Source organism: Enhydra lutris, unplaced genomic scaffold (genome assembly GCF_002288905.1).
Source record: "Enhydra lutris kenyoni isolate GAN:26980312 unplaced genomic scaffold, ASM228890v2 scaffoldscaffold48, whole genome shotgun sequence".
NCBI lineage: Eukaryota > Metazoa > Chordata > Mammalia > Carnivora > Mustelidae > Enhydra > Enhydra lutris.
The window spans coordinates 10667241-10691611 of NW_019154132.1; the positions used below are offsets into that span (position 1 = coordinate 10667241).

At 41.0% G+C, this 24371-nt stretch overlaps 1 protein-coding gene across 5 annotated transcripts; it reads left to right on the forward strand.

The window, feature by feature from the left end:
• The first annotated feature begins 6594 nt into the window (after positions 1–6594).
• On the forward strand, positions 6595–14446 carry LOC111156655 (transmembrane protein 14C). 5 transcript variants are annotated; one of them, XM_022517676.1, is made up of 6 exons: positions 6595–6701; positions 7712–7778; positions 8091–8167; positions 9024–9125; positions 12950–13037; positions 13938–14446. In XM_022517676.1, the coding sequence occupies exons 2-6, from the start codon at positions 7756–7758 to the stop codon at positions 13990–13992; spliced, it is 345 nt and encodes a 114-aa protein (XP_022373384.1). In that variant the 5' UTR covers positions 6595–6701; positions 7712–7755; the 3' UTR covers positions 13993–14446. The 5 variants fall into 5 exon arrangements, with proteins under 5 accessions (XP_022373384.1, XP_022373383.1, XP_022373387.1 ...); XM_022517675.1 differs by having other exon boundaries at positions 6623–6701; positions 13789–14446; XM_022517679.1 differs by having other exon boundaries at positions 6643–6696.
• Positions 14447–24371: the final 9925 nt, after the last annotated feature.

Here is a 24371-nt window from a genome sequence, read left to right on the forward strand (position 1 = left end):
TTTTATGTGTTACTTTTATGTGTTTATTTTTAACAGTGGCAAAACTATTTTTGGTAGGCAACATTTTATTAATTATATATCATGGTGATATATACTATGTTAATGTGTAATACATTAATTTTTACTGTTGTATGAAGCAAATAAAGTTCTTTTCAAAATATTGTAATTTAAAATATACACAGGATTTTACTTTTTCTTTTTTTTTTTTTTTTTAAGATTTTACTTACTCACCTGAGAGAGAGCACAAGCAAGCACGAGTTGGGGGAGCTAGAGAGGGAGAGGGAGAAGCAGGCTTCCCGATGAGCAGGGAGCCCGATGCGAGGCTTGATCCCAAGACCCTGAGATCACAACCCAAAGCCAAAGGCAGATGCTTAATGGACTGAGCCACCCAGGCACCCCTAAAATATACACAGTTTTGAACACATTCTTTATCAGAGATGGGTAAGAGTTGAAGTTATCCTCCTAAATGGGGAAATACGATAAAACTGCCTTACTTTGGCTTGTTCAAATGGCTCTAATAATTTCAATGCAGATTTTGTTCATTTTGGTTAACAACCATATAAAAAGATTTTCATTCCAGGAGGCAATTTCAGACAAACTTAAAAGTCACAGACACATGAAGCATGTATGTATAAAGCATGTGTTTAAACTTAGAGCTGTGCGCGTAACAAAGTTAGGAGGGAGATTACCAAACCTCATTAAATTACTTGGCTTCCAAACTGTGGATGACAAGAGAAGTGAAGGGTCAGAAAATGACATTTTCAGGGTTTTTTTCATCTGTTTCAGGCAAAAAAAAAAAAAATTCACTTAGTTAATCTAGCAAAAGTAGTCCTAAATTCAGCCTGTTGATTATAATCTTGTCATCTCTTACCATATCCTCCAGTGGATTCTTGGGTGGTTTGAAAAGACACATTAATAGAGGATTCATAGATTTGAACTAGCTGACCGGCTGCCAAATACCTGAGGTCAGCAGGGAATCCCTCCTGCTCAGGCAAAATGAGACCTCTGACATTTGGACACTGAATTGCCACTTCCTTCACAGGAAGGAAATCTAGGCAATGAGCCAAATTCTGTGTTCCATCATGTCAGCCCACCTCTTCGTTAACTTCAGGCCTACCAGCAAAGATGAATATGGTTTTGGGGGTTTAGTTATGTTTTTGTTTAATAATTTTTTAGAACAGTTTGAGGTTTATAACAAAATTGAGAGGAATGCACAGAGATGTCCTGTATGCCCCCTGCCTCTACACATGCCCAGCCCCCCACCCCATGATCAACATCATTCCTAAGAATGGTACACTTTTTGCCAAGGATGAACGTATATTGATGTATCATAAGCACCCAAAATTCATAATTTACGTTAGGAATCACTCTTGCTATGTACACTGTAGGGAGAAATGTATAATGACGTACTAATATGATCCACAGACTACTTCCTCTGCCCTGAAACACCTCTTGTGTTCTGCCTGTTCATCTCTCCCCCACCCGACTTCTCATAATCACTGATCTTTTCATTGCCTCCATAGTTTCACCTTTTCCAGAATGTCCTGTAGTTAATCAGAGTATTGTAGCCTTTTCAGATTGGCTTCTTTCACTTGGTAACCTGAATTTTCTTCTATGTCTTCATGGCTCGATGAGTCATTTCTTCTTAGTGCTCAGTAGTATTCCATTGTCTGTGTGTACCACCGTTTACCCTTCACCTACTGGGGGACATCTTGGTGGCCTCCATATTTTGGCAGTTGCGGTAAACATCCGTGCCTAAGGTTTTGGATGGACAGGTTTTCAACTCCTTTGGGTAAATACTAAGTAGTATGATTGATGGGCTGTATGGTAAGAGTATGTGTACTTTGGTAAGAAGTTACCACACTGTCTTCCCAAGTGGCTGTGCCGTGTTTCATTCCTACCACCAATGTCTGAGGGTACCTGTTGCTCCACATCCTCACCCAGCATCAGGTGGTGTCAGTGTTCTGGATTTTGGCCAGTTTTGTGTGTAGTGGTATCTCATTTTCTTTTGCATTTCCCTGAGGACATATGTGGAGCATCTGTATGTCTTTGGTAAGGTGTCCGAATAGCTGGCTTTTTTTTTTTTTTTAATAAAATTGTTTTCTTACTAATTGAGTTTTAAGAGTTCTTTGTATTTTTGATAGCAATCCTTTATCAGATGTGGGATGGCTGAGGTGGAATGGGTGCTGGTTGGGAGTGTCCCAGTGCATGAGGTATTGGGGCATTCCTGGTGAAATGCTGAAGTCAGGTGCAGGCCTGTTGGGTCCCAGAACACCCTGTGCTAGGGCCACCTTGGTGGACAGCTGGAGTTGGTGTGTTAGGAGCCCAGGGCTCACTGGAGCAACCCAAGCAGGTGGGCTAGAGCGCCTGGACCCTGCTCCCTGCCATGCTATCCCGGTGAAGGGGGAACGTAAACCAAGGCTCTCACTGGCATCTCCCACTGCAGAGAATTCCAGTAGTTCTCCCACCATTTGGTAGACATTCTAGGGTTAATAAATGGATTTCCTTTACTTAATAGTTAAGTTGCCTTTAAACTGTTGGTTCTTTTTTTTTTTTTTTAAGATTTCATTTGAGAAAGTGTGTGGAAGAGAGTGCGAATATAAGTGTTTGGAGGGAAGAAGGGCAGAGGGAGTGGGAGAAGCAGGCTCCCCACACAGTGGGGAGTCTGATGTGGGGCTCAATCCTGGGACCCTGGGATCATGACCTGAGGGGAAGGCAGAGGCTTTAACCCACTGAGCCTCCCAGGCGCCCGAACTACGGGGTTTTTGCCATGCTCCAGGGATGAGGAAATCCACATGTGGGTTCCTCAGTGATACTACTCCCTGCTGCAGGTTGTTGCTTTGGTGGTGCGGTCTCATTGTTACCATGTCTCTCTCTTCTGCCCTTCTCTGTGTGGTCCCTCTATTCATTGTGCAGAAGCTATTCAATCAACATTAGTTCTTCAGAAGTAATTCTGTGCATGTAGGTGTAGATTCAGTATGTCCATGGGGTAAAGTGAATGCAGGGTCTTCCTATGGCGCCATCTTGAACCACCTCTCTCCTCCTCATGTTTTAAAAATTGATTTAATAAACCATGTGATTCAAGCATTTTAGGTTAGTCTGTGAGCCTCTCTGCTCAGTGACCTCTGGCAGAACTTACCTGGTAGTATCCTTGGAAGCCATTACATTGACAACAGGTCATATACAACTATAATTTCTTGGGGCGCCTGGTGGCTCAGTGGGTTAAAGCCTCTGCCTTTGGCTCAGGTCATGGTCTCAGGGTCCTGGGATCGAGCCCCGCATCAGCGGGGAGCCTGCTTCCTCCTCTCTCCCTGCCTGCCTCTCTGACTACTTGTAATCTCTGTCTATCAAATAAATAAATAAATAATCTTAAAAAAAACACACACAACAAACTATAATTTATTTGGGGGAATTCATTTTCATTCTGTTTCTTTTTTCCATGTAGAAATGTATAGTCTGCATATAGTCTTCACCATCCAAATGTTGAATTGTCTACTTTGATACTTGTGTGTGAGCAGAATCTCATCACAAATTCACTTTTTCTCAATTTAGACTGTGCCAGACCTAGACCTCCTCCCTCCTTTGTTTATTCGGTAGCCTGTATTGTGTTCACCATGTGCCAGGCACTACCTTAGGAAGGAAAAGTGTGATCCCCACCCGAAGGACAAAAGTTTTGGTAAATGTTTCATGTTTCATGTCTATCTTGGACAAATCCGCCAGGATGACTGTTTTGTGACCTGAAACTTTCTTGAGCACAGGTCCCCCCATTCTTTCCTTTTGTTTAACCACATCCTTAAGTATACCCTTAGGGCATAGCATCCTTGATCTGCCCTGGAGACAGGAGACATGTGCAAGTCTACTTGTACCGTGGCAGCCAAAGAAACATCTGTCCCCCTAATAAGCCATTACTTGCCAAGCTAGACTTGTCAGCCTTTCTCTCGGGTCTTGTGACTTCTTTGACCTTTGGTGGTCCTTTTGCATACACCCCCCTTTCACAGAACACACGTAATGGCCTGGGATAGCCAGGGGCAGCTTGACTGATGACTTTTTAATAAAAAATGAGATTGAGGGGGCGCCTGGGTGGCTCAGTGGGTTAAAGCCTCTGCCTTCAGCTCAGGTCATGGTCTCAGGGTTCTGGGATTGAGCCCTGCATCAGTCTCTGCTCAGCAGGGAGCCTGCTTCCTCCTCTCTGCCTGCCTCTCTGCCTACCTGTGATCTCTGTCTGTCAAATAAATAAATTTTTAAAAATGAGATTGAGGGGCGCCTGGGTGGCTCAGTGGGTTAAGCCGCTGCCTTCGGCTCAGGTCATGATCTCAGGGTCCTGGGATCGAGCCCCGCGTCGGGCTCTCTGCTCAGCAGGGAGTCTGCTTCCCTCTCTCTCTCTGCCTGCTTCTCTGTCTACTTGTGATCGCTCTCTGTCAAATAAATAAATAAAATCTAAAAAAAAAAATGAGATTGAGTTTTTAGACAAGGATAAAAAGGTATTTCTGGCAGAAGAAACGGGGTGCTATCTCAGCTAAAAGAGATATTTAACTGCAAATAACAAAGAGCAACTCTGTTTATTCCAAACTTCAACAGCGGGCATGGGGATGGATTTATAACAGACACAGGTGCGTCTGACAGAAGCTAGGGTAGGAAGAGAACCAGAGCTCAGAAAGGGACAGGGTGTGATCAGGGCAATCTCTCCCTCTTGTCTCTTTCTCTCTCTGCATATTGTCTTCATTCTGCTTTGTGCACACCAGCCTCTCCTTTTATTCCACATCTGCTCATTCATTCAACACATGCTTACTGAGCATCCACTGTGTGTGCCAAGCACTATTCTAAGTGCTGCATAAACACCCTCATTCTCTAGGAACTTACATACTAGGGTGGGGAGATGATTTTATAATTAGTAAGTTATACAGCACTAAATATGGAGGTAAGTGCCATGGAGGAAAATATGCTGAGAATTGCATATGCGTTGCAATTTTTAGTTTATTTTTGAAGATTTATTTATTTGCAAGAGAGCACAAGCAGGAGGCAGAGGAAGAGGGACAAGCAGGCTCCCCAATGAGCAGGGAGCTGGATGCAGGTCTTGATCCCAGCACCCTGAGATCACAACCTGAGCCAAAGTAGACGCTTCACCAAATGAGCCACCCATTTTAAACCAGATGATCCAGGAAGGCCTCACTGAGGAAGTGACAGCTGAATAAAGACATAAAGGAGACCAGGTGGTGACCTGGGAGATTATCTGGGAAGTGCTGGGCAGCTGAAGCAACAGGTGCAAATGCTCAGAGGTGGGGACAGGGAGGCTGAAGCATGAGCAAAGTCGTGATGAAAGTGAGCCGAGGGCAGGGAGGTAAATGTGTAGGACTTCACAGGCCATTGCATGAGAAAGAGGGCCACTAGGTTTTGGTTGAGGAATGACATAGAGGCAACACAATGTTAAGTTAAGGGTGTAGATTTCGAAAGACCTTACTTCAAAATAGCAGCTCCAGCCAGGATGAGGATTGTAGGTAACTTACTTAATTTTCTCTGTGGTTCAATTTCTTTAAGTCTAAAGGGCAGGAGTAAGATCACTGCTGTTAAAACTAAGGTTTAAGTTGACACCTGAATAGGGAGGAAGGCATCCCCAAATCCATTCTGAGCTAGTTTTAAGTTAAGTCCCATTGTTAAGTTCCAGTAACTCAGTGAGGGTCTGGCATACTGGAATTACTCAAGGTCTTCTTAGTCCTAATCTGATTTCCCTGGTTAGAATTAGTTACGGTAAACACAGGCTTCAGTTTTGGTATCTCAAATGCAGGAACTGCTGTAACTGGAAAGTTTTTGTTTGGGAGTATGCATGAGCTGCAGTTTCCTTTTTTCACTCAAGATTGTATTTGTAAGATTTATCTACATTGATTCTTGTAGAAGATTAAGGATAAAGAGAGACTTATCAAGGATAAACACCCAAATTTTGCTGTACAGCAATCGAGTTAGTGGTCCTGCAGGAAACGCGAGTTAAGAGAAGCCGATCTGTAGCGGAATGGAGATTAACGTTTTGTGGACACTAGGGCATACAGAGGTAGTGGGAAATTATATTTAACTCACCCTCTCTCCTCCTCTAAGATGCTGCTCAAGTAAACACCCTGGTTTGCGGTCACCATCTCTGCAGGAAGAAAGTACTTACACTGTAGGCAAAAAACGCGATCTGGCTAGAGCACGCCTCCGGTTTACACTAGGTAAACCACAAGTCCCTCCACTAAAAGGGTCTTTCAGAGTTCATCCTCAGGTGCCCTTCTCTCGTATCCGTCGCCCCGCACCTCAGGCCGGGCCCAACTCGCGATGCCTCTTGCAAGATCCGACTCAAATTCTGGGTTTCAGGCACGCTTTTGGAGAGCCGAGCTTCAAAGGTCGGCTGCCCTGTGGGAGCTGCGGCACTGGGACCTAGGGGGCGTAGCACAACTCCCCGCCTCAGGTCCCGCCCCGCCTCCGGGACGCTGTGCTCGCGCCTCGACTCCTCCCCTCAAGCCCCGCCCCATGCGTCCCCGGTTCCCGGGACGCCTGCGCGCGTTGCGACTGCACCCCTCCTCTACCCTGGCTCTGGGCTTCGCCCCGCCCCATGTTCCGCCCTGCCCCCGGGACGCAGAGCGCGCGGCGTCGCTTCCGGCGGGACCAGTACTGTCCGCCTCACTGCTTGTGCGCCTTAGAAGGCCGGTGTGGACCTACGGCAAAGCGGTTCGGTACTTGGGAATTGTTATTATTCTCTACCTTTTTGACTTTGGGGGATTACAGGAGAGGCTTTGCTCCCGCCCACTCTTCGTCCCTCAGACCCAGGCAGGAGCGTTAGGCTGCGTCATAGTTGCCTTTCTAGTCGCGCATTTTGTGCTTTCCTTAAAAACTGTGAACCTTGCAGAATCCCTGTGCTCTTGAGACAAATGCTTACCGATGTAGCGTGGTGGTGACTAGCTTCCTGTGGATTTTACTGCTCCAGCTCCTTGAGAGTCTCAGTAACTCGGCGCTACTTGGAATTAATCACTGGCATTCCCCTGCCCCACAATTAAAAATTTAAAACAAAACAGGTATGAATTGCTTCCAAGCTTTAAAACTCATTGGATACCAAATGCATTTCTTTAAAGGAGTTACACCCTGCTTCGCCAAGAACGAAGTGTCCTACGTTAACTAGCACTTGGGCTTTCCAGTCTTTTACCCCCTCGCCGAGCTCAGTCGAACGAGCTGTGATTTGGATGCAAGAGTAAATAGCCAGCTAAAAGTTTTGCAGATGTTGAGTGTTGCAGTAATTGAATTCTTTGGGCAAGGGCTGAAAGGGGCAATTAAAATAGCTCGATTAAGGACACAGGGGATACTTCGTTTCTGATTTAGTAATAAGCTGGTTAGCTGAGGAGAAGATAAACTCATCTGTACACAGCTGGTCAGTGAATTGCGTTCCATTTCCTGTAGGCGTGTGTTATTAGAATGGAGGTTATTACCAGAACGGTTGGTATCTGCTCGGCATTTTACTACGTGCTGAGCACTTTTCCTATTACCCTGTTTAACGCTCACAGGAGCCCTGGGAAATTTCTACCATTCTTACCCTTCTGTACAGTGAGGGAAGCTGAGGCTAAGAGAGCTTGGTAGCTTGACTGCTACTTCTTAGCTCCTGAGGGGTGGAGCTGGAACTTGGGTCCATTTCCTTCTGACTGCTATAGAGCCCCGCAGTTAACCATCTCTGATCTAGTCCCCGCCTCCGCAGGTGCTGGCCTGGTGTACTCTGTCTGGTCAGAGTGAAAGAGAACAATGCAGAAGGACTCTGGCCCACTGTAAGTACACTGGATGGGAGAGGAATAGCCAGCAACTTCTCAAAACCAGAGCTAGCTTCCTTATCTGGAAAGGCCCGTAAGAATAGACTGCTGGCGAGCACAGGGTATGTGGGAGGGTGGACATGTAGGCCAGGGACCTGGGTTTGAGTTCCACCTCTGTCATCGACTACAGCAAGTCATCTGACCTCTGGGATTTATGTTCATTTGTACAGTCCTGTCACTGTTCTGGAATGATGTTTTAATCCCGTCCTGTAATTTTTTATTATTTTTTAAGCCACGATTGGCACTGATTTCTTACGCTTTCATTTTCAGAGTGCCTTTACATTGGATTGGCTTTGGCTATGCAGCCCTGGTTGCTTCTGGTGGCATCATTGGCTATGCAAAAGCAGGTATGATTTGTAGCCGCTTAAACCTCCTAAGATTTTCACATTGTTGCTGGTAAAGAGTGAGTCCCCGAAGTGCGATCTGGTTTGAGTCAAGTTTGCTTTAAGCCCACTAGCTTGAGGGCGGGCTTCTTATCAATATAGCGGCTCTTGCACTGGCTTTTCCATTATCTGGTTGACCAAAGTCAGGCTTCTTGTCTACTCACTTGTCCTTGGGTTCTTTATCTAAAGCTGCTGGGCAGGGGTGGTAGTAGGTTGTTCTTATCATTGACTACCACACAGCAGCCTTGACCCCAGAGTGTCATCTCTGTGCTAAGTAGGAAGAAACCTCTTTTCTTTCCCTGCTCACTTTTTTTGAAGTCTCCTCTTTAGACATAGGTCTATCAGTAAATGTGCTGTTTCTACCTCAGTTCTAGCCTGCATCTCCAACCCAACACACACACCCCAGAATTCTTACTCTCCAGTTTTGTTTTGTTTTTTATTTGTTCATTTTTTTTGTTTTTTGTTTTTTGTTTTTTTAACTCACTGCCCTTATTTCCCTCTCCTTTGGTGGATTTGCCTGAGTTCTAACTACAGACCGTTTCAGCCCTTGACAGGTTAGTCAGGCCTGGTTAGGAGCCCTTCTTTTCACCCCAGATAGAAGTATCTGTCTAATTAAAAATAGGATTAGTGTGCTGTTACCCTGCCTTTTCTGTAAAATAGCAAACTCCCCAAACGTTTTCCTGCCTGAGAGCTCCTTGGTTATGAACTGTGTTGAGAAAAAAAATTTTTTTGTGGGAAAAGGTAAAGGAAATCTCGTGAATTCTGTTAATGAAATGAGTGGCTGACATTATAATGCAGGACTCTGTTTGCTTTCTTACAGGTAGTGTCCCGTCACTGGCTGCTGGGCTGCTTTTTGGTAGCTTAGCAGGCCTGGGTGCTTATCAGCTGTCTCAGGATCCGAGGAACATTTGGGTGTTCCTAGGTATGTCAGTGTCACTGTCTCCCTTGTACAATTATGTATCCAGAGTCCTCTACCAAGAGGCTCTGGTTTGGTGGAATTTGGCCGGTTCTTCACATGAAGACAGTTTTACTACTTCTGCCAAGTTCTAGGGAAGTTTTAAAATTGGAGGTGGGAGGAGTTGTGCTGGTTTCTGTTTGTTTTCTAAGTACAGAATACGGAAAGGTTTTCATGCCTCATGAATTTAGGTTTAACCAATGAAATTAATAATAAAGCTATGCAAGGCAAGTATATGTCTCTTAATCATTATGATGACCCACTGAAGACTGTGCTTGAGCATTCGCAGAGGATCACATGTCAGGCTTAGGTTTACATCAATATTAATTTTTCACATTTGAAAATATTAGCCCTTTAGCACTGAGCTAAACGTATGGCAGAGGCCTTGCCTTCAAGGAGCCTTTATCTTGACTGACACAGAACCGTCTGCGGGGCTGCCAAAGTGCCCTGTGAGCTGCACAGAGAGTGAGGAATGCTGGGAACGGAAGATTACTACTTACCAGGGTGGCTTTGGGGGCATTTTTATTGAGCTTCACCTGTGTATCTGGCTCTGTGTTAGGACTGTGGGCATCTCACTGTCTCCACAAACCCACAGAGTTGGGAAATTTATAGTTCTGGCCTTTAAAAGTATAGTGGGGAGAGCAAGCATGTTAATGGAGTGGTTTGCACGAGTTGTCATGGGCTGGGCAGTAGAGGTCAGCAATGGCCGATGTGGGGTGTGCTGCAAGAGGAGGAGGTGCCCAGCTCTCCGTCTGCCTCACAGCTCCCTCATTCAAGTTCCTGAAAGACTTTCAGACTTCTTTTTTCCCATTTCTTTCTTTTTTTTTTTTTTAAGATTTTATTTATTTGAGAGAGAATGAGTGGAGGGAGTTCAGCGGGAGAAGCAGACGCCCTGTTGAGCAGGGAACCTGATGTGGTACTCGATCCTGGGAGTCCAGGATCGTGACCTGAGCCAAAGGCAGTCGCTTAACCAACCGAGCCACCCAGGCGCCCAAAGAATTTATTTATCTATCTATCTATCTATCTATCTATCTATCTGAGAGCGAGAAAGCGCACAAGCAGGGGAAATGGCAGGCAGAGCAGGCAGAGGGAGAAGCAGGCTCCCTGCTGATAAAGGAGCCCAATGTAGGACTCGATCCTAGGACCCTGGGATCATGACCTAAGCCGAAGGCAGACACTTAAACAACTGGGCCACCCATGTGGCTCACTTTTTTCCCATTTCTGTCTGATTCCACTCCTCCACTCTTAGCACTGCCTACCTAAAGAAGAGCAGCAGTCTTCACATGGGGGCTCCAGCGTGCTGTCAGTAACCATACCTTCCGCTGTGCTGTTTCTCTTCTCTCCAAGGCCAGTGTCTCCACCCAGCCTTTGGGTCTCTTCTCCCTGACCTTCTGGAGTGTTATTCTGCCACAGATGCCATCTCTTACTTGATTCCACCATGCAGATGGCTCCCTCCTGCCTATGTTCATGTGTGTCCTCTCTCACACAGTGAAGAAAAAAGGACCTTTTGTGACCCCACTTCCTTCTCCAGTTGATGCCCTTCTTCCCCTTTAGAAACTTCTCTTAAACAGTGTGTTACACTGCTTGTTTTTACTTCTTCCCCTTTCACATTCTCGACCCACTCAGTCTCTTGTTTTTGTCTCCTTTGTCCATGGAAATAGTTTTCCCTGATTGTGCCAGTGACCTGAATTTTTCAGAATCCAGTTTTTTTTTTTTTTTTTAAGATGTCTATTTGAGAGAGAGAGAGTGGACGCGTGCATGCACAAGACAGGGGAGGGGCACAGGGAGACAGAATCTTGGGCAGACTCCCCGCTGAGCACGGAGGAGCCCCTCGTGGGGCTCAATCCCAGGACCCTGAGATCAGGACCTGAGTTGAAATCAAAGTTGGATGCTTAACTGACTGAACCACGCATGTGCCTTTGCAGTGTACGTTTTTTAATCCTCATTCTAGTGGCCTGTTAGCTTTCTTAGCATAATAGACCAATACATTTTCCACTCTCCTGTTTTCCTTTTTATTTACTTGTTCTCTTTTGTTAACCCATCTTCCTTTTTGGCTATTAAATGTTGAAGTTCTTAAGACCTGGCTCTTTTTTTTTTTTTTTTTCTTAAGACCTGTTTATTTATTAGAAAGCTCAAGTGAGCAGGGGGAGGGGCAGAAGGAGAGGGAGAGAATTCCAAGTGGACTCCCCACTGAGCACGGAGCCTGATGTGGTGCTCAGTCTCAGGACCCTGAGATCATGACCTGAGTCAGTATCAAGAGTTGACTGCTTAACTGACTGAGCCACCCAGGTGCCCCAAGACCTGGCTCTTTTTATATTCTTTATACCATCTTGCTTGGCTCATTGGAGCTCAGGCCTTAAATTACTATTGAAACAGGTCATTGATTCACAAAAGGGTTTCTCCTCTAAGCTTTACTCTTAGGTATACAGTTACGTGCTTGAAATATTTTGTTAGTTGTCTCAAGGCATCTACCCAAACCTGACCTCTTGTCCTCACATAATCTTGGTCTTCTGGTGTTCTCCATCCTTTTGGGTCTTGCTCTCCTGCCCTCCATCTTTCTGTCTCATTCACCAGGAAGTCCTGTTGACACCACCTCCAGCACATATCCTGAATTGTCTCCTCTGTCTCCATGGCCACTGTCCCCATCCCAGTAATCCCTGTATTTTGCCTGCATTCCTGAGGAAGTGTCTTAATTGGTATCCCTACATGCCCTGATTTCGCTGCAGTTCCCCATGGAACAGCCAGAATTTTGTTTTTACAGTTCTCTTCTGCTCATGTATCCCTCTGCTTGATATCTTTAAATGACTTCTCATTTCTCTGAGGATGAAGACCACAGTCTTCACAGTCAAGGCTCTGTGGTCTGGCCCTTCTTCCTTGCTAGCCGTATTTTAGCTTCAGTTCCCTCTCACCACAAGGCCCTCGGTGTATTATTCCCTCTGCATGGAATGTGCTTTCTTCCCCCTTTAGTTCATTGACTCCTACTTTTTAGATCTTCGCTTGATCTTTACTTCCTCTGCAAGTCCTTTCCTGATCTTTCCGTATAGGCTGGACCCACTGTTTAGAGACCTTTTTTTTTTTTTTTAAGATTTTATTTATTTGATAGAGCATGAGCAGGGTGAGGGACAGAGGGAGAAGCAGACTCCCACTGAGCAGGGAACCCAATGCGGGGCTCCATCCCAGGACTCCAGGATCATGACCTGAGCCACCCATACACCCCTGTTTAAATACCTTTTTTGATGGGGGCGCCTGGGTGGCTCAGTGGGTTAAAGCCTCTGCCTTCGACTCAGGTCATGATCCCAGGGTCCTGGGAACAAGCCCCGCATCGGGCTCTCTCCTCTGCAGGGAGCCTGCTTCCTCCTCTCTCTCTCTGCCTACTTGTGATCTCTGTCAAATAAATAAATAAAATCTTTAAAAAAAATACCTTTTTTGATGATAGTTTTGTCCTCCAGCCCCTAGTGCAGTGTATGGCATATAATAGGTGTTTTAACAGATGTTGAAAAGAAGAGCATGCAGTATAAATACATCAGCAAGGATAGGAAAAAAAGATCTGTGGCAAATTTGGAGAAAACTGTGGCTGAAGAGTGGTAGGAAGTAAGGCCAAGAAGGCCGTTTGGCTCAGCCTGTGAGGGCCTTACATTCCAGTATTTGTTCTTAGCCCCATAGAGCGTGGGTGGCCATGGGGAAGGAGATGATAGTATGAGATGGGGTCTGGCCCTTGAAAGATCGGTGGGACGTCCGTTCTCCCGCATATAAGATGTAATGATCTTTGATTCTTTTCTCTTTCCCATCAGCTACATCTGGAACCTTAGCTGGCATTATGGGAATGAGATTCTACCACTCTGGAAAATTTATGCCTGCGGGCTTAATTGCCGGTGCCAGGTATTTTCTTTTCTCTTGCTGTTCTTTACCAGTATGGAGTTTAGTTTCATGCCCCCCAAGATTCTGTGCATTCAAAGACTTAACTACTGCTGTGCCTGATGCTGAATATCAATTGAAGTGATGTAATATACACACAAATAGGGAAGGCTGCAGAAACAGTAGTTGATTTAATGCCAGAATGAAGTGAGTGCGTTCATGAATTTGCCCTCACATAATGTGTTTTGGTCTGTCCTGGCTCCTGCCTACAGTGGGAGGAGCTTCATGCAAAGCCATGACCGCAGCTCTTTCTGGGACTTTCAGTATGAGTTCCATATTTCTGAGTCGTGTGGGCATCCGTTATTATTAAAAATTTTCCTCCAATGGAATTTTGATTAAATCCTATTGTCTGAAACCAGATTATTTAAAAAAAAAAACCATATTCCTTAAGTATAATACAGATACTCTGAGAACAGAATTTTTAAATATCTGGAAGAAGATCCTTACCTGACCTTGATAATAGTTATGATGCTGTCAAGCATAATGCTTTATAGTCCGTGTAGACCAAGGTCAAGAGCAGTGAACTGGGAGACTGGAAGTGTACCATGATCCAGGTCTGTGACCCTGGAGAGACCTTGGTCTTCCCAGGCTTCAGTTTGCTCATCTCTTTGAATTATTGGCTGTTAGATGAGGAGCTCCTGATTCACATGTACTATTTTAAGGCAAGTGGGGTGCAAGACTGCCCCTTGGCATGTTACTCCTCTGGTACTTCCAGGAATGGAGGTTCACCTGTGCCTGCTCTGCCTTGGCATCTCCTCACCATGTGGTTTTGAAGGACCTGCAGTTTTAGTTCTTGAAAAAATAGTCAAGTGCCTGTTCTGTCCTTTACCTGATGTTTTTTGTTTATGTGTTTCTTTTGAACAGTTTGCTGATGGTCGCCAAACTTGGAGTTAGTTTTTTGAATAGACCCCATCAGTAGTAGCCATGTCCCGCTTGGACTCATGAAGAATTTAAAAACTTCCACTATTTTTAGTGTATTAAGAGAAACAAGTGCAGCATTTTAACATACTCTGACATTTTACTTAATGAAACACAACAAAAATAATATTGAACTTTCCAGAAGAAATCAGTCATTATCATTACAACCTTAAAGAGGTCGTGGTATGTAACCCAAGAGCTTCTTATGTATTCTCGTACAGTTTGATTCTTGTACGTGGTGTTATCTCTTCTTTATGTACCTGTGGGTAAAGTCACAAGGGGTAAAATGTTAGGTATCAGCATTGGGGGCCTTGAAACCCCATGCCCTACTCAGAACAGTATGAAAAGTCTCAAGAGCTTTAGGATTTTTGTTCTTTGGCTCATCCTAGAGCACAGACCTACTTTGGAATTATGTCAAATGAAATATCAATGAAAATAAAGTTTACTGTAAGTAATTCTTTCTATGGTGTCTTCGTTGCCAGAGCTGTCTAGATGTAGAATGAGATCTGAATAACAGGAAACTATAGGAATGTGAAAGTCTTCTGTTAATATTTTATTTCGTAATTACCTATTTTGAATAAGGACCAAGGAAAGTTATGATTTGATTATACATTGCATTGCTGCTTGTTTTAGAACTGATCCCTTAGTGAGGATTTCTAAGATTAGGACTGTGTAACAAAAAAAAAAAAGAAAAATGAAAATATGGTTAACTAGCTATTCTTTAAGTATGAAACTAAACCACCTGATACTTGAATTACCAGGTGTGGTCTCTACAACATTAAGGGGACACTGACACATTTCCACCTCCCTTTCTTTTGTTTTCAGCGGCACTGAGCATTAACTCATTCTGGTACTCCTTGCTTTAGTTTTCTCCAGTTTCAAAAGACAAGGGATATTTGCTGCTTACCTCCTCCCTAACTGGTATCGGTTGGATCTGTAGTATAATTTAGGCTCTTATTAATCAAGTTTATGTTTTCTTAAACTCTTTTTGAAAGGAGTCCTGGTTTTCTCATCCTCGTTTAATGTGACATGGTTTTTACATGTCTGCTAGGGTCCATTCTTAAACAGGTAATGCCCAGAGCTCTGCACAAGATGGGTGTGACTGGGTAGTGTATTCTAGACTATGCATTTCTGTTAATACAGCTGGGATCAAAATCAGATTTTTGGATTGCCTCATCACAGCAATAACTCATTAAACTTTTGACCTACTGAGACTTCATGTCTTTTTCTTGCACACACTATTAATAATAACTACTCCTAAATAGGAAAGGGTTGGCGCTTAATGTCACATACTTGTGAATGCTTGATTAAATAAAAAATGTTCCGTGGTTCCTGGCATAGTTAGTAGTTGCCTTTTTATCATGTAGTTGTACCAAATTCATGGTTTAAATTATAAGGACCGATCCATTTATAAATAGCTAATTGGTCTGTGGTATGACTTCATGCCCTGGTGAATCAGATTATTGTGAACTTCTCAAACATTAGTCCTGTACAGTCTAAAGGAAAATGGACAAAAAACCAAGTAGGCAGAACATTGCATGATCTTCTTGATATTTTAAAAACTGATTCTTATGGACATGTGTTTGGGAAAAATAACTGGATATAGGTAGGGTTACAAAGGTCAGAATGCCGTAGGTGGCCCAGGTGTTCTCTTGAGCAGTGAGGACCAGTTTGTGTATTATCCTTGTTCATGGAGCTAACCTTTATTCCCCCCCCCCCCGCCCCAAAACCCTGCTGTGTGAGGGCCAGGTAGAAGTGAACACTAGTTCTCACTTCTTGTTCCCCAGGTGTTTCAGTCATACGAACTATAAGAGCAGAGGCACAGAAAATAATTAAATAAAAAGGCAATACTCGTCTATTAATTGATCAGATACATTTTGGGTTCTAAGCTAGCCTTTCCGTGATTGTCTTGACATTTAGGTTGCTTGCATATCTTAGCTATTATAAATAATGGTGCAGTGAACATAGGGGTACATAAATCTCTTGAGATTGGGGTTTTTGTGTAAGTACCCAGAAGTGGAATTGCAGGGTTGCATGGTAGTTCTATTTTTAATATTTTGAGGAACCTCCATACTGTTTTTCATAGAGGCTGCACCAGTTTACATTTTGACCTCCTCACCAACACTTGTTATTTTTTTTCTCTTTAATACAAGCCCTCCTGACGGGTATCATATTTCATTGTGATTTCGATTTGCACGGCCCTGATGATTATTGCTGTTGAGCGTCTTTTCATGTGTCTGTTGGCCATCTGTATGTCTTTGGGAAAATGTCTACTCAAGTGCTGCTTGTTTTTTATTAGATTAGTGTTTCGATATTAAGCTGTAGAAGATTTTTATGTGTTTTAGATATTAACGTGTTAATCAGATACATGATTTGCTGCAGATATCTTCCTCCATCATTAGATTGCCTTTTCATTTTGTTGGTTTCCTTCTCTGCAAAAGCTTTTTTAGTTTGATGTAATCCCATTTATTTGTGTTAGCTTTTGCTGCTCTTGAATAGGAAACTGGTCTAAAAAATATTGCTAAGACTGATGTCAAAGAGCTTACTGCCTAGGTGGTGTTCTCGGAATTTTATGGTTTCAGGTTTTATGTTTGTCTTTAATCTATATTTAATTTATTTTTGTATATGGTATAAAATAGAAATCCAGTTTTATTCTTTCACATGTAGCTATCCAGTTTTCCCAGCACAGTTTTTTGAAGAGACTGTCCTTTACCCATTGTCTGTTCTTGCCTCATTTGTCATAGATTGACCATATGTGTGTGTGTTTGTTTCTGGGCTCTCTATTCTGTTGATTTATGTATTTGTTTTTGTGCTAGTACCATACTGTTTGGGTTACTGTAGCTTTGTGGTATAGTTTGAAATCAGGGACCTTACCTCCAGCTTTCTTCTTTCTCAAGACTGTTTTGGCTGTTTGGGGTCTTGTAGTTCCATAAAAATTTTAGGATTCTTTGTTCTAGTTCCACGAATTATACATTTAATATTTTGATGAGGATTGCGTTGAATTGCTAAGATTGCTTTGGGTAGTAAGGACATTTTAACAATGTAATTCTTCCAATCTATGAGCCTAGTATATGTTACTTATTTATGTCATTTTCTGTTTCTTTCATCAGTATCTTATAGGTACAAGTCTTTCACCTCCTTGGTTTTATTCCTGGGTATTTTATTCTTTTTTTTGATGCACTTTTTTTTTTTTTGATGCACTTATAAATGGGATTGTTTTTTAAGTTTCTTTCTGATAGCTTGTTGTTAGTTTGTACAAAAGTACAGTTGATTTTTATGTGTTTAGTATTCAGCAACTTAACTGAAATTCATTTGTTCTAATAGTTTTTTGGTGAAGTCTTCGGCATTTTCTATGTATAATTTCATGTCATCTACAACTAGTGATAGTTTTACTTCTTCCTTTCCAATTTGGATGCCTTTGATTTCTTTTTCTTGCCTAATGGCTGTGGCTAGGACTTCCAGCACTATATGTTGAATAAAAGTGGTAAGAGTTACCCCAAAGACACAGATGTAGTGAAAAGAAGGGCCATCTGTACCCCAATGTTTATAGCAGCAATGGCCACGGTCGCCAAACTGTGGAAAGAACCAAGATGCCCTTCAACAGACGAATGGATAAGGAAGATGTGGTCCATATACACTATGGAGTATTATGCCTCCATCAGAAAGGATGAATACCCAACTTCTGTAGCAACATGGACGGGACTGGAAGAGATTATGCTGAGTGAAATAAGTCAAGCAGAGAATTAATTATCATATGGTTTCACTTATTAGTGGAGCATAACAAATAGCATGGAGGACAAGGGGAGATGGAGAGGAGAAGGGAGTTGAGGGAAATTGGAAGGGGAGGTGAACCATGAGAGACTAGGACTCTGAAAAACAATCTGAGGGGTTTGAAGGGGCGGGGGGTGGGAGGTTGGGGGAGCCAGGTGGTGGATATTAGAGAGGGCACGGATCGCATGGAGCAGTGGGTGTGGTGCAAAAACAATGAATACTGTTACACTGAAAAGAAATTAAAATAAAAAAGTGGTAAGAGTGGGCATTCTTGTCTCATTCCTTGTCTTAGAGAAGCTTTTACTTTTTTGCTGTTGAACATGGTGATAGCTGTGGGTTGACATATATGGACTTCATTCTGTTTAGGTTTGTTCCCTCTATACCCACTTTGTTGACAGTTTTAATCATTTTTAATCATGAATGGATGTTGAATTTGTCAAATGGTTTTTCTGCATCTGTTGAGATGATCTTATGATTTTTATCCTTTTTTTTTGTTGTTGCTGTTAACATGTGTCATGTTGATTGATTTGAGGATGTTGAAACCGTTCTCGTATCCCTGGCGTAAATCCTACTTGATCATGGTGTATGGTCCTTTGTATTGTTGAATTCAGTTTCCTGATCATTTTTGAGCATTTTTTCATCCTTGTTCATCAGGGCTCTTAGCCTACAATTTTCTTTTGTAATGTCTTTGTCTGGTTTAAGTGATATGCCGGCCTCATAAAATGTATGGAAGTGCTCCTTCCTCTTCAGTGTTTTGAAATAATTTGAGAAGGATAGTTACTAACTCTTGTTTATTTTTTTATTTTTTTTTTTTAAATGAGTCTTATTTTTTTTTTTTTTTAGATTTTTTATTTATTTATTTGACAGAGAGAAATCACAAGTAGGCAGAAAGGCAGGCAGAGAGAGAGGAGGAAGCAGGCTCCCTGCTGAGCAGAGAGCCCGATGCGGGGCTTGAACCCAGGACCTGGGATCATGACCTGAGCCGAAGGCAGCGGCTTAACCCACTGAGCCACCCAGGTGCCCCACTAACTCTTGTTTAAATGTTTGGTAGGATCCATCTGTGAAGCTGTCTGGTCCTGGACTTTTGTTTTGGGTGGTTTTTAAATTGTTTTGATTCCATTATTTGTAATTGGTCTATTCATATTTTCTATTTCTTCATTATCAGTCTTGGAAGGTTGTGTGTTTCTGGGAATTTGTCCCTTTCTTCTAGGCTTTCCAGTTTGTTGGTATATAATTTTAGAAGTCTCTTATGATCCTTTGTATTTCTGTAGTATCAGTTTAACTTCTTTTCCATTTCTGATTTTATTTATTTGGTCTCTTTCATCTTGATGAGTCTGGGTACAGGCTTACCAATTTTGTTTATCTGTTCACAGAACCAGCTTTTAGCTTCATAATTTTTTTTTCTTTTCTTCTTCCTTCCTTCTCTCCTTCCCTCCCTCCCTTCTTCCCTTCCATTTCTCTCTCTCATTCTTCCTTCCTCTCTCCCTAGATCATTTATTTCCATTCTGATCTTTATTATTTCCCTCCTTCTGCTAACTTTGGGCTTTTTTGTTGTTGTTGTTCTTTTTCTAGTTCCTTTAGGTGTAAAGTTAGATTATTTATTTGAGATTTTTATTTCTTGCTTATTTTTATAAACTTTTCTCTTAAAATTGCTTTTTCTGTGTCCCGTAGATTTTGGAAAGTCTGGTTTCCATTTTCACTTGTCTTAAGGTATTTTTTGATTTTTCTCTTTTTCTGTTGACCCATTGGTTGTTAGTAGCATACTGTTTAGTCTCCATGTCTTGTGGGTTTTTTGTTTTCAATTTTATTTTTTATTTATTTTTTTAAAAGATTTTATTTATTTGACAGATAGAGATCACAAGTAGGCAGAGAGGCAGGCAGAGAGAGGGGGAAGCAGGCTTCCTGCTGAGCAGAGAGCCTGATGTGGGGTTCGATCCCAGAACCCTGAGATCATGACCTGAGCTGAAGGCAGAGGCTTAACCCACTGAGCCACCCGGGCACCCCTGTTTTCAATTTTATTTTTATAATTGATTTCTAGCTTCATTGTGCTTAGAAAAGATGTTTGATATGATTTAAGTCTTAAATTTATTGAGACTTGTTTTGTGGTCTCATGAGATCCTACTGTGATCCTGGAGAATGTTTAATGTGCACTTGAAAAGAATGTGTATTCTGCAGCTTGAAGATTAAATGTTCTGTGTATATCTAATAAGTCTCTTTGGTTTGATCTGTCACTTAAGGACAGTTTTTCCTTACTTACTTTTGACTTTTTTTGTCTTGATGATCTATTAATGTAAGTGGGATATTAAAGTCTTCCATTATTACTGTATTATTGTTAGTTTCCCTCTTTATGTCTGTTAAAATATTTGCTTTACATATTAGGTACTCCTGTGTTAGGTATGTAAATATTTGCAAATGTTCTATCCTCTTCTTGGATTGACACTTTTCATCATTATGTAATAACACTTGTTGCAGTCTTTGCTTTAAAAGTTTTGTCTGGTAGGTATTGCTACTCTAGCTTTTTCTTTCCATTTGCATGGAATATCTTTTCCATCTCCACTTTAAGTCTGCATGTGTCTTTAGATCTGAACTGAGTCTCTTGTAGACAGTAAGATGGGTCTTGTTTTTTTTTTTTTTTATCCATTCAGCCACCCTGTGTGGTTTTTTGTTGTTGTTGTTGTTGTTGTTTTTAATCTTTTCACCATGTGTGTTTTGATTGGAGCATTAAGGCCAATTAAAGTAACTTAAAGTAATTATTGATACATCCTTGTTACCATTTTGTACATTGTTTTCTGGTTGTTTTGTTTCTAATATCTTCATATTTTAGAGTTACATTCATTTAGTTTTTTGTATTTCTGTTAAGATTGTAGGATATTTTAGCTTTTGTTACTATGATAAATAGAACCTTTTTCATATGTATTTTTAAATTAGGTAACAGTCTGAGCAAATTTAATTTGACAGTAATATAAGTACTTTTTGACTCGAGCATATTATGTGCCTTAGGTTCTTATTAGCTACCATTTATTTAGTCTTGTGGCTCTATGTTAAAGTTAAAAATAATCATATATTTGCTGCTACTGACAAGATCAACATTGTTCTAGAGACACCAGACAAAACAATAAAACAATGAGAAATAAATAAGTATAAGTGCTGGAAAAATTAAGAAATTAAACATTTTAAACAGTTAATATATTTATCTATCTAGAAAACCCAAGACAAGCAGTTAAAAGCATACTGAACTAATGAGAAAGTTCTGTAAAGCAGCAGGAAAGAGTAACACTAAAACCCAGTAGCTTTCTATTAACAGTCATACTTACTCTGCTCCATATTATTGCCAATACAGAAGTCTAAGCCTCACCATTTTTTAATTTTCTAGTAGGACTCATTGTTTTCATGGTTGGGCTCAACAATTCTTTCTCTACCCAGCAGGTGAGGCATATATTTCAAGTATATTTTGACCCTTACACTTAAAACCATTCGGTTGTCTCTCAACATGTAGATTTCTTCTTTAGTCTCCATAATGTCCTTTTTTTTTCTTAACCCCATCATAGTTTGCCAGTATACGATGTCATATGTGTTTATTTAATGTCTACCTCCAGAATATTTGTTCTGTGAGGTCAGAGAAAATGACCATTTTGTCACTACTGTATATACTATACTTAGTACTTAGTAGGCATTTAGTAAATATTGCTGCATTTATAAATTGATCAAATCTTCTTTTTAAAAATACACTTTTTAGGACCATTTTGAGAAGACAGTACAGAGTTCCCACATACCCCACACCTAATTTTCCCTATCATTATCATCTTAGGTTAGCATGAAATAATTGTTAGAACTTATGAATCAATATTGGTAAATTAATTGAAGTCCTTATTTTATTCAGATTTTCTAAGTTCTTAAAAACTGATACTGTTTTTCTTTTATGGGATCTCATCTAAGATCCCATGTTACAATGAGATGTCATGTCTCCTTAAGCTCTCTTGGCTATGACTGTTTCTCAGATTTGCCTTGTTTTTGATGACTCTGATAGTTTTGAGGAGTACAGACCAAGTCTTTTGTAGAATGCTTTTCTGTTAGAATTTGTCTAGTGTTTCCCTTATGGTTAGTCTGGAGTTAGGAAATTTTAGGAGGAAGACCACAGAGTTAAAATGCTGTTTTCATCACAGAATATTAAGGTGACATATATGAACGAGGTATTATTGTTGTTGACCTTGATCATCTGGCTTCAGGTAGTATTCAGTCAGGCTTCCCCACTGTGAAGTTATTCCTCTTCCCCCCTTCCCATACTGTACTCTTTGAAAGGAAGTCACTGTGCACATTCTGTACTTAAGGACTAGGGAGTTGTATTCTTCCTCCTTGAGGGCAGAGTGTCTATATAAAATTATTTGGGATTCTGCATAGGAGATTTGTCTCTTTTCCCTACTCAGTTATTTACTTATTTATATCAGTATGGACTCCAGGATATGTATTTCCCACTTTGGGTTATAATACAATTACTTCTTCATTTTCTTTCTCAAATTGTTGCAGTTTGGGCCATTAGAAGCTCTTCCGTTAGGAGCTCCTATGTCTTTTACCTAGCCCATCAGTGTGGGCTGCTTCTGCTTGTTGGCTTTTTGTTTTTGTTTTTTGTAACTGTTACTTTCTAACACTATAAGATCTCCAGTATCAGCTTGTTTATTTCATGCTTAGTACTAGAATCAGCCATCTCTCCAGAAAGCCCTGGTTCCTTTTACTGGATGGTGGTATTAGAATTCAAGATCTGGATGCTAGATTGCTACTGGGGTGAGCAGCTTTATTCATAATTGCCCAGACTTCAAAACAAGATGTTCTTCAGTAGGTGAATGGATAAACAAACTGTGGTGCATATATACCATGAAGTATTAGTTAGAAATAAACAGACATGAGCTATCGAGCTAAGAAAAGACATGGAAAAGACTTAAATGCATCTTGCTAAATGAAAGACGCTGGTGTATGATTCCAGCTATGTGACATTCTGGAACAGGAGCCCAGTGGAGATGAAAAGATTGGTGGGTTGTTAGAGGTTTGGGGGTGAGAGAGAAGGATGAATGGGTGGAACATGGGATTTTTAGGACAATGAAACTAATTTCTAGGATACTGTAATGGCGGATACATGCCATGTATTTTGTCAAAACTCACAGAATATACAACACAAAGCATGAACCTTAATGTCAACAATGGACTAAAGTTGTACTGATACTGGCTCATCAGTTCCAGCAAATGTCCCACACTAGTGCAAGATGTTAATAATAGGGAAAATTTGGGGAGGGGCCTGAAGGGGGGTATATGGAAACTGTACTTTGCAGAGAATTTTTCCATAAACCTAAAACTGCTAGAAAAACAAAAGTCTATAATGAAAATGACAAATAGCCCTCAGAGTATAAAGTTTAAAAGTATAAAGAAAACATACCAGTTAACCATATTTATTTTAATATCTCTTGAGAAGTATAAAAGCTTCCCAGTAACACAAAATAATTTTTTAGCTTTGAGACATTAATTAGAACTGTACAAATATATATAATCATTACCATCAACATAAATAACTTCAGATTTTAACATTTTTCAACAAGGTGAGCTGCATCTTCTATACAAAAATGCCATATTACTATCATTTTATGATGTCTTTGGATAATGTCCACAAGATGATACCAATTACATTAGGATTTGTTACAAAGTCAGAAAATACATAAAAATAGCAGTTGATAACATTATTATTCTTTAAAAAGAATATACAGTACTAATGTCCAGTCCATAAAATGGCAGATTTAAATAGAGTAGTCCCTAGTTCAAAATGTGTATTTTAAGTACCAGTTTAGAAATTAAAGGAAAAAAAAATTGTACTAAGTGAAATCACTGCTATAGCAACTGAATGCATTTGCTCTTCAGAGTTAATGTCAAGGTCAGAGCCAGGTCAGTGATCTGCAGCAGCAGCAGTTTGCTTTGGGGGACAAGCTGGCACACCTCATTTTTGTGTCTAGTAGGAACATGGAAGCAAAGTATTTTGAAAGTGAACTTTCAAATATATATGAATATATGAAATATATGAAAAAAACTTTCAAAGTATGGTGAACATACATCACAGTTTCAAGAACTTTCTTAATGATGTGAAGATGAGAGAACCTTGACTTGGTTATCTGGGAGTCTTCAAGCCATTGGGTTTGATAGTCACCCTGAATTCATGGGAGTTGTGTTGGTCAAAATCAAACAACAGACTCTCCACTAAAATTGGGTGACATAATTTTGAGATCTTTATTATTAAAGATAAATTTATTCCTAGGAAAGATATCCTGCTCAAGATGGAATTAACCATCGCTTCCATAATTTCAAAGTAGAAAAGCATATGATAAATGAGTATCTTTTGCCATTGCCAAACTGGTAGGGGGGAGCCTTAGCCAGATAAGAACCATAACTGACAGCCCACAGAAGTCCACCTAATTGCTATTAAAAAAACAATCCTTTGAGGCCAACTGAGGAAATTTTAAATTAGTTTAGCAAAAACAGATGAAACACTCTAAACACTTTCTGAAGGCCTTTTTAAAGAAAAAAGATTCTTATCATACTTAGTAACTATTAATTTGTAGATCAAATACTTGA

Coding starts and splice junctions, on each gene's coding strand:
- LOC111156655 (XM_022517675.1), top strand. CDS start 7,756: ATGCAGAAGGACTCTGGCCCACT. Junction 7,779..8,090: donor CAGAAGGACTCTGGCCCACT/GTAAGTACACTG, acceptor TTTCATTTTCAG/AGTGCCTTTACATTGGATTG. Junction 9,126..12,949: donor GAACATTTGGGTGTTCCTAG/GTATGTCAGTGT, acceptor CTTTCCCATCAG/CTACATCTGGAACCTTAGCT.